At 39.2% G+C, this 10,548-nt stretch overlaps 1 protein-coding gene across 1 annotated transcript; it reads right to left on the bottom strand.

Moving 5' to 3' along the window:
- Window positions 1-983: 983 nt before the first annotated feature.
- LOC103135963 (sorting nexin-1) lies at window positions 984-10,359 on the bottom strand. The gene is made up of 16 exons (XM_007549009.2): window positions 10,226-10,359; window positions 9,526-9,778; window positions 8,888-9,014; window positions 7,900-8,021; window positions 7,661-7,727; window positions 7,496-7,539; window positions 7,268-7,409; window positions 6,755-6,833; window positions 6,538-6,613; window positions 5,455-5,568; window positions 4,556-4,649; window positions 4,226-4,431; window positions 3,918-4,061; window positions 3,081-3,161; window positions 2,705-2,776; window positions 984-1,904 (listed from the first exon to the last, which is right to left on the bottom strand). Exons 1-16 carry the CDS (start codon window positions 10,342-10,344, stop codon window positions 1,854-1,856), a joined length of 1,791 nt encoding a protein of 596 aa, XP_007549071.2. The 5' UTR covers window positions 10,345-10,359; the 3' UTR covers window positions 984-1,853.
- Between the last annotated feature and the right edge of the window lie 189 nt (window positions 10,360-10,548).

The following is a 10,548-nucleotide window of genomic DNA, read 5'->3' as shown; positions in this document are numbered from 1 at the left end:
TTACAGTATAAAGGAATGTCTCAACCAAATCCTTTCCACCATTCATAAAACAAGTAGAGTGGGACAGGTTGCTTGATGCTTCTCTAGGAACAAGTACACAATTCTCTACAGCCGGAGGAAAAACCACATTACACTGAAGTTCTCATTATAGTTGACCCGTTCTTCCAAAACGTTCACAGCAGTGTATAAGTTCAAAACCCGGCTTGTTTTTTGTGGATGAAGTTATTGTAGGAAAGCCACTTTACTGGACCTCAATGCGCCTCTCTATATACTGCCACCTACTGGCCAAATGTTCTACGTTCATAAAACTGTGTCTGGCACCTTGTGAATATCTTTGTTTTCAGCCTTAGATATCTACAAAACCAAGGACTAAAACAAATAACTAAAAAAAAAGTGAAGACTGTAAATCTAAATGTACATTCTGGTTTTCCATATTTAATACATTTGCAAAAGACTCCCATTTTCCACTTCATCATAGTATTTGTGTGTGAAATCTTGAGGAAAAATATTCATTTAACACAATTTAGAATAAGGTTGCATTAAAAAATGTGGAAAAAGTGAATGTTGTGAATAATTTTTCGGTTCTGCTGCACCTATGAACACAGGATAGAGAAACCACTGAAAACAAAGGGAACACAATCCCGACTGAGGTTATCCCTAAATCTTTTACTGTAATCTAAAATATGCTTTAAACCTAGAAGCTACAAGTTTTCAAGAAAGGGTTAAGAAAAACTAAAGCAAAATGTGTAAAATCTGAAAGTTGGGGGGGAAAAAAAAAAAAAAAAAATCATGGCAGATAACACCCAAAGCTTAGTCAAACATTTATTTTGTACATTTGCCTGAACACCATTTCAAAGAAAATGCATGTACTAATGCAAAGTGGTTATAAAAATAAAGCACATTCTTATGTAAAGGACAATCAGAAAACAGTAAATAAGGGACCGTATCACTTATTGTCAGTTCTTCTGTCACCGTTTTAACCAGTCGCCTGCCTATTAAGCAGGAAAACGATCAAATAGTATCTGTGTGATTCAATTTCTGTAACAGGTCCACGTTACCTCACTTGGGCTGGCGACAAAATAAACGTAGCAATATGGAATATATGGACGAATAAAGTCATTAATGCAATAAATATAATAGTGATACAGATTGTATTCTCCTGTTGAGCTTGCCTTATGACTAATTAATTGGTTAAAACTTTGATAAGCTTGTGGCGTTAGTTCTGCACTGTAACATTGTTTCTAATATCCAAAATACATTGTGTTATAATAAACCTTAAGAATGCGTTAATACATTTAATAGTCATCAACACTGGTGTTTTAGTATTAAAAAAAAAAAAGAAAAGCTTTCTGTTTGTGCGATCCATTTTAGTGCGTCGAACTTTGCAACATGCAATCTATTAAACAGCGGCTGGTGGGAGAGGAATGACTATCGTCCAATGTAAACTACAGACAGTGATACAGGGCGGAGCATCTCGGTATGAACCATCCACTGACGAGACCAGTGAGTCCCGCATGAAATTCAGGCAAGTTCATGTCAGGCTTGAGTCTTGCTTTACTATCACCCTTTAAACAAACCCCATCCCTCCCTCCTAAACCCCCAAACACAAAATGCTGTCAAAGACATAGTAGGTACGTGTGGCAGCTTATTATATCAAACGTCTGTACAGAAGAATTCATTTGAATTACAAAGACAAAGAGAAAAACGGACGGAAGTTCCTTCTGTGTTTCAAAAACTTTACTCTCTCTCTCAACTTCTGGTAAAGAGGTAAAAGTGTTCAAAAAGGCAGTTGGGGTTTTTCTTTTTAGCAAAAAGAGAAAAAAAAAAAAAGAAAAAAAGGAAAATCCACTTCATTAAGCGATCGCCTTCGCTTCCGGCAGGAACGCCTCCCAGAACTTTATGAGCTGGAATGAAATCAGAGTGAGACAAATAAAACTGTTAAAACACGGCGTGACCAGTCGCTTAAATGCTTTTTAACTTTGATGGTTACAGTGAAATATGCACACTAAGTGGATTGTTATCCCAGGTAAAGATGCTTAAAAAAAAAAAAAGAAAAAAAAAGAAAGTTGCACACAAATTTGTTTTATACTAAACATTTCAAATTAGGAGTTCAGTATTCTTATATAATATTTCACAAGGTTAGATCATACGGAAAGGATGGCTCGTTCCCCAACCTCCCTAGATTCACTCTGCAGTTTATTACACATTTATTGNAAAAAAAAGAAAGTTGCACACAAATTTGTTTTATACTAAACATTTCAAATTAGGAGTTCAGTATTCTTATATAATATTTCACAAGGTTAGATCATACAGAAAGGATGGCTCGTTCCCCAACCGCCCTAGATTCACTCTGCATAGTTTATTACACATTTATTGTGGTTGCATTACCAATATTAAGAAATGGTTTGTCTACATTTCATTTGAACTAATTTTATAAGCTTTACGCAATCACACCCTCTACTCTAGTAGTATATGTTCTTGTACATTTAAGATAAGGGGGAAATATTGTAGGTGGTCATTACAACGTTCTGCTAAAGTCATTAAGACACCCAAAGTTGTCACTGGAAGACGTTGCCAGTTGCTCTTAACGTGGTAAATAAAAGCAATGAATGATTTTTTTTTTTTTCAGTAGCTGAAAAAGAAAAGAGCCCTTAATCGAAACCGTAGATGCCTGATCCAACGCTTCATTTGGTATGATAATTACCCGTTGTTGAGACTGCAGCATTGCCTCTAAATACTTGATTATCTGACTCTTGAAGTCCTTGGCCTTTTCTTTCTGCAATGAGAAGATTCTTGTCATTGCAGGCAATAAAAAAAAATAAAAAAAAAAATTAAATAATCATAAAAAAAAAAAAAAAAAGAGATGCAGCAATTTTCTGCACACTTGATATTTTACAAATGGTCACTATTGCCAAAGTTTTCATGACAACAAGGCAGAAATCAGGTCGAGAGGATAATCACAGAAGACGACTAGCATCTTTGCAAAGTTGAAGAAAACACTAAAAAATAAACATCTTTTGGATAGTGCAGACGAAGGGTAAAAAAAAGCTAAAAGTTGTAGCGAGATGGAAAAACTGTACCTCGAATCTGAGAACCTCCTTCCGCACGGTCATCCCGATCCTGTCGAAGTCTCTCTCATACTGAGTAACCTTCGCCTCCCACTGAACAAACAAAGGAAATGGGGCAACTGTGTCATATGATTCAAGTTATATTTAAACCTACATAATCAATCATGAACCAGCCTATGAGAAATCTGTTATAAATTTAATAATCAATATGTTTTTTTCTTCAGTTGTTGGAACGCAGCACGTTTCATTTTACAGTTTAAATAAACGCAATCAGATAGTGTCAAGTTTTATCCTTGTGTAAATAACAATGTGATTGTATTTTCCTTCATTGTTATTCCATCAGACTCTCATACTGACCCCTGATGATTAAAGAGGAGGAGAACGGCCAGATTCTGTACTCAACAAATTACAATAAATTAGGACAGGGCAATAACTCGATTTTCACTCAATTGATCCAGTTTTTTTGTTTTTCCAAGTTTTAATTTTTGGAAAATCTGGATTTTCTTTGGGTTGCCATATTTCAGAGTGAAGCCAGGCAAGAACCACCGTCTTGTTTGACAAGTGTGTTTTACAACTCCCCCCTGTCCTCCCTCCCTCCAACTTTGAATTTGTCTTTTTTTTAAGGATTAAAATTGTAAAAAAAAAAATAAAAATTACAGATTTTTATTTTTATAACCAGAAGGTAGATTAACGGGAACTGTAAGAAATTTCACCGTTTGAGGTTTGTGCTTTTAGCTTTCAGCTAAATGACTAAACGGTTGTTTGAACGCTGAACGTCTGTTGTTGTTAAGTAACAGTCAAGACTTCCCCAGGTGATGTAATGATCTGCCACAGGATCGGCGCCGTTACCTCGGCGATCTCTTCCTTCGCCTGCTGCAGCTTGTCGGGTTTGTTAGCCCACAGCAGCTTGGCTTCGGCTTCTCTCTTCTTCTGCAGCGTGCTCTGAGCCTCCTGCCATCGCTGCCACGCCCGCACACGCTGGTCAAAGCAACCCTGCAAAAAAAAACAAAAAAAAAACAACAAAAACATTCCAGATGAGTTACGACACACGAGTAGATGTGCACCAATTAATGGGTCGACGTTCAAACTCAGCCTAGCAAAAATGCCTTTAAAGTCAAAGCTCATGTTTTTATTGGTATATAAAGCTGCCACTGTACCCGCACGGCGCCAAGCAAGCGTATGTAGTCGGCGAGCAGCTCGGCGAAGATGAAGAAGTCGCTTCCTGCCTGCTCCTGGTGCAGCTGCTCCATCTTGTCCTCCACCTCGGCCAGCTGGGAGAGGGCCCGCGACAGGGCCGTGTTATCCTCGGAGTTTCCCAGCATGGCCATGCTTTTGGCAAACACAGCTGTGTTCATGCACAGCTCTGGCGTTAAGAAGGGAGGAAGGGCAGAAAACGTCTTCAGGCCGCTTTGTTTTTGTCGAACGTGATGCTCTGCCGCTGCTTCTTTCCCCCCCTTCGTCAGCAGGGAATCATTTCATCCGCTCACCTTTTCTGTGATTCACCAGAGAATCAACGACGGCGTGAAGCTTCCTCAGCTGCTGCTCCTCCATGTCCACCTCCTGGAACTTGTCCTCGAACCACTGAGACACACACACACACACATAAACTATAGATTAAACCAAACACACACTGCTTATGGTGCAATGGAGCTGCTAAAGCGCAAAAATGCAACATATTTTTTTTTTTTATCATTTAAATTGTCCTGCATTAGGAGCAGTAACTGCAACTAATGACTATTTTAGTAAAAGATTATTCTATCAGTTATTCTGACTGAAAAAAATTGCATAATATTCTAGAATATTAGGTATACATTAAAAGAGTCAAATAAACAATTACATTCCTTTTAAGGATAAGAAAAACATTTTATTGCCTAAAATGCAATACTAGTTTTCCTTCAGTGAATTTGAACCAGGTGAAGCTTAAACTATGCCACTTGGGGAGTTTTGGGCAAACATACTTTCAGACAAAGGTGTTCTTTTTATCTTAAATACAAGATGCACATATATTTTCTACAGTTTTGATTTCATTTCTGCTCGGAACATTTTTCTTTTTCAACAAATGGCTTTTTTTGAGTCTGCAGATGCCAGTTAATGCAATGATTAATTGAATACTAAATTAGTTGATGATTACGTCAAAAATTGATTCATCGTTTCAGCCTTAATTTCCACAGCATGATGCTGCCACCAAATGGGTCAGATGGGAATGGTGTGTTCAGAGATATGCGAGATGCTAGATTTTCTGCCACAGATTGCATGCTGGGTAAAAAGCTGAAGTTAGAGCACTGTCCCCATCATGCAGTAGATTTTCCATAATAGGAGACACAAATTTGAAATTCTTTTGAAGCATCACACAGATGGGAAGACGCTTCACGCTGGCTCCTCTTACTGTGTCGGACTCGTTCATCTTGATGGTCATCTTGCTGACAGCGTCGGACGCCTTGGTGATCATCTTCAGGAAACCGGCTCCGCTGAGCGCCTGAGTGTTTACCGCTCTGGGCAGCTGAAAATAGATAAAGGTTTAATAACTCGGTAATAAATCATTTTAAAGAATAGATGTCTTTCCATTGTCCTGGCCTGAACACTTGTGTCCTGGATATACATCGCCCTACACACTTAGCCTGTTTTGACTGCAGTGCTGCTAATGTAGGTGAAGTCTGGTGACTCAGAGGGTCACATTTCCTTCTGCTAGCATCAGAGCTGCTGTTTCATACAAATACAAATCGAAGATCTGAACTACAACCACTTTGAGTCTTCTATAGTTCATCTGTTAAAATATGTTTACAGTAGGAAGACCTGGGCATTACCTGTAGCTCTAATGGGCTTAGGTAGTGCCTGGTGTAGAGTCACCAGAAAATGAAGCCAATAAAGCAGTTTCCAGGGTCAATGTAGATTTCGCCAACTCATATTTAAGACTATTATGAATAAAATGAAAGCCCTATATCATGACAGATGTACAAAAAGTAGTGTAGGAGACCAAAACTGGTAAATATCTGGAGTATTTTTGTGGCTCTTGGGAGTATCTTTGTGCTTCTCACACAGCATAAGCTAGCTAGTAAGCTAACTAGCAAGAGAACTAGCGTTAGCTCTCTAGCTAGCTTTGTCTGCTTAGTTAAAATGTGTCTAAAGACTAAGGGAAAAAAAAATATTTTCTTTCCTTTCCTTTTCCACCAATGAAACTATTGTGGTTTTACTCTATAAATTTAGTAAATGTGTAACTTAAAAAAGTTTGAAATATATTTCACACATGCAGCCTTCCACACGCGCTTCAACTGAAGTGGAGGAGAAAATAATAGGAATTCTGATCCTGTTTCATGGCCATAACGTCTGGTTTTATTTTTCCAGCAGTTATATTCTGAAACTAAACACTCAGAAAATATGTAGCATAAAAATATGCTTATTGGATGACACTGCATTTCCCAAACAGCATGATAATAAAAGCAATACAGGTAACGCTGACTGAAAAACTTACATCGTCTCTTTCTAAGAATTCACGGACGTCGGGATCTTGCAGTAGCAGCGGGTGAGACACTATTCTCTGAAGATACCTACACAGAAAGTAGAGAGGAGTTGACATGAAAACAGCTAAACCTAAGCCTAGGAGGAAAACGTAAATATACCCGTAAATAAAAACAGAAATCGTTTGTGCACTAGAAAGTATTTTAATTAAAACATGAGTGGATGTTGACCTCTCCAGAGCTGCTCTTCTCTTTTCCACAAACTCCACAGACGATGGGTCATCCATGCCCACCTTCACTTTTGTCATTCCTGTTGATTCAAAGCATAGTTAGAACAAAAGTTAAGTCCCTTACAAATAACTTTAAAAAATAGGTCAAAACAACAGTTTTTCATATAGTTAAAACAAGAAAGCTTTTAGTTTTAACGAGACATAAAACTCCTCTTGTTATAACGAGAAATTCTGAGTAAAAACTTCTGAATGTTTCTGGTTCTATTTGCAACAAAAATAACATGGAAGCAAAGATGGAAAACGAATAAGAATAATTTTTAAACATTTTGAAAAGATTTTATTCATCTGCACAAATGAGACTTCTTACAGCTTTCTCTAAAAATCCTTTCCACTACAGAACGATGCACTACTTTGTGCTGACTCATCAAGTCGCAGTCAAATTAAACACATTGAAACTAGTGGCTGTGATGGGATGAAATGTGTGTATATACACGTATAAAGCACAGCAGCTCACCAACAACACTTTTCTCAGGTGGAGGTGGTATGATGCAGCCGTGGAGCGACTGCTTGGCTGAGAGTTTTTCATAAAGGCCTAAGAAGTCGCTGAAACGCCTCCTGGCAGTGAAGGCTTTACTTTTGAACATGGGCAAAGAGGTCTGGAGGAGAACACGAGGAAAAGACGGTGAGTGGGAACATAACACTTCACACCCAGAGTTAAACATCAGAGCCTTAAAATACACACCCTGGTGGATACTTTGTAGGCCACATATGCATTCATCCCATCTCCTAGGAAGAGGGGAAAAAAAGATTACAGTTTCAGACTGTTATGAAAAGTCTATACAAAAATACCAAATCTTTCAGAAACGGATCATAGTGATCTTAAAAAAATTAAAAAAAATTAACTGACCGACTTTCTCTGGGTTGGTGACAGCAACATCCACATCGAAAATATCCTTGGCCTCGTCTTCTTCCAGCTGCAACGCACAAGGCAACATTTATACAAAATCGGAAACCAAAACAGTTTAAACATTTGGGTTTAAACAGAAACAAAACGTGGCAGATAGGCACAGGCAGTCGCAGGTGACGGTGCAAGTGGTTTCCTGCAGGTGTTTGCGGGTTTCTGAGAAGCTTGGTTAAGGGCGGTACCTGCTCCAGAGAGGTGGGCTGCAGAGCTGCGGGACTCCGAGCTGACGGCGGGCCAGAGGAGGAGGACAGATCCTTACGAGTAGAGTCGCTGGACGGATCCGAGCTTAAATCTGCTTGTGCTTCTGGCGACAAAAGAAACAACTTTTGATTGAGTTATAGGTAAACAACAAATTCTTTACAACACTTCAACTAGATCCAGCAGAGAACTCCAATTGAATTGGACAGAACTTAACATCAAAATAGAGTGATCAAAAAACTTGTTTTTACTAAAATTGATGAATTAATGTCCATTAGTTGCAATTATTGTCAGGTTTTTTTTCTTCTTTTTTAGCAGCTGTCTCTTTTCTGTCCTCTAACGCAGTGAATTTTACCTGATTTGATGAGCTATCTGTTTAAAAAGTAGCTTAAATGGCTACCTCAGGAAACATGACCAGTGTCTTGACAGACAAAGTAAAAAAGTATTGTTATGGGGCATAGAGTTTTTTTTAGCTTCATATTAAAAAATAATGATAAAAAGAAAAAAACACATATCAATTAACAGTGCATGACTGGTTGAATAAATATGGTGGAATACAAAGGAAAAGATTTTCTCACCAACCTAGATCTCAAAATCCAACATGGCTGACTAAGCCTGTTCCAATAAGCAATTTATCAATTAATTGCATGACGAATTAAAATGACCTCCATAATTTCCATCCCAATAATTAATATTTCTGAAGACCAATTAAAGGAAACGTCATAATCCATTTCATTTATGGTTTCGGTTGTGCTCGGTTTTTATTTCTGTTTTATTCATTACTTTTGGACGTTGTGCTTAGTTTTGGATATTTAAACATACCTTTCAATTAAAAAGTTAAGTGCTCTTTTCCAAATGAAAGCTTATTGGTCTTTGAGAGAGCGATCTTCATCAACATATTGCCTGGAAACTGCCTCAAAACAACAGTGTTGTTGTTTATCGCGATACTTTCCGGTGCCTTGATTTGTTCACCTGCAAACAGGTCATCGTCATCGGAGTGAACTCCGTTGGGTTTGGCAGTGGTGGTGGCCTCCTCACTGAACAGATCTGCGGGCTCCTCTGGCTGAGAAACTCCTCGACTGACAGACGCCGGGTGGCTCTGCAAACAGGAGGTTTGACTTAGAAACACACAAACATGGCAGAAAGTATTTACCAGTCTGCTGGCATTCGCCACAAAAATAAATAAGAGGTAAAAACAAGAGGCTGGGCAAAAGATTAGCACAGGAAATTTTAAGAGAAGCAAGAAAAAGGGCTAAATATTCACCTGGGCAGCAAAACAAGAAGGCCTTAAAATTAACTAAAAACTAACATCACTACAGGGCAAAAAAAGGGGAGGGGGGAAGCTGCAAGAATGGTAAAAAAAAAATAAAATAAAAAATCTACCTTACATTGTTTAGTTGTGTAATAATAAAAAAACACCATCAAAATATCTGAACTAGTTCAGCTAATTTGACCGTAAATCTGATATTCGTCGCAGAACTATGTGGGGTTTTCAGTTCTTTTTCTAAGCAGGTCAGATCAGATAAAGAGGCTAACTCTCCCATCCTCTCTGTCACAGAACAATGCAGATATGCTGAAACGTGTCAGACATGACAAAGCTGGAGACATACGTTGCTGACAAAAATGTCCTCTCCCTCGTCGCTGTCTCCTTCTGCCATGTCGGATAGTTCGGGCTGTGGCTCCTCAGATGCGGGGAAAGGAGGAGGATTTCGATCCGCGCTGGACGCCATAGTCCGTGTTGTCAGTGAGAGCGTCCCGGGCGGAAGTGAGGGAATCGGGAAGGTGGGCGGCTGCAGTGACCCCTGCTGGTCCCCAATGTGTATTACACTAACCCCATGAAGAAGTAGGTGGTGCCATTGGCTCCTTTAATGCAGGGGTGTCCAAAGTCGGTCCTCGAGGGCCGGCATCCTGCTTCCTGCATGTTTTAGTTCTCTCCCTGGTGGTAGTAACAGCCTGTCCAGTATGTCAATGTTCTTCTTAGGCCTCTAATGAGCCATCATTTGAACCAGGTGTGTTAAACCAGGGAGAGAACTAAAACATGCAGGATGCTGGCCCTCGAGGGCCGATCTTGGGGACCCCTGCTTTAATGAATCAAGTTTAAAAGGCAGTAGAATTAAAAGTTATGGCAGTTCTGTTAGTTTTTTTCACCTTTTTATTCAGGGTGAAGAGAAAATAATCAGCTTTGATGTATTTTTAGTACCTCGAGTTTACAGGTGTGGCATCTGCATGAGATTTTGTGTGTAATAAAAATACCTCGACTATGGTCTTCAAAAAATAAAAAGAAGAACAGAAGACAGAAACATGATCTACCTGGAGGTTGTGTGGTGAAGTAGTTGGTAGAAGGTGGTTCTGGGTTTTGAATCCCAGCTTGGTGTCTTTCTGCAGCTTGCATGTTGGTTCTCTGGCTTCCTCCCACAGTCCAGGACCATAACTGTTCATTGGTTAATCAAAGGTATGCGTGTGCATGGTTGTCTGTCCTGTGTACGACAGGCCAGACAATCTTTTTTAAATGGATTTTTTTGGCTCTAGCGGCCTTTATTTCACTGTTCACTGACAGGTCAACAGGCCTGGACTCAAATCTGTGAGACGACTCAAGGACTGAGGCCTCTTTACATGGGTGCTTTACTCACCGC

This window comes from Poecilia formosa, unplaced genomic scaffold, assembly GCF_000485575.1.
Source record: "Poecilia formosa unplaced genomic scaffold, Poecilia_formosa-5.1.2 Scaffold29, whole genome shotgun sequence".
NCBI classification, from domain to species: Eukaryota; Metazoa; Chordata; class Actinopteri; order Cyprinodontiformes; family Poeciliidae; genus Poecilia; species Poecilia formosa.
Note: the sequence above shows the minus strand (reverse complement) of the source record. Positions and strands in the feature narration are given on the sequence as shown.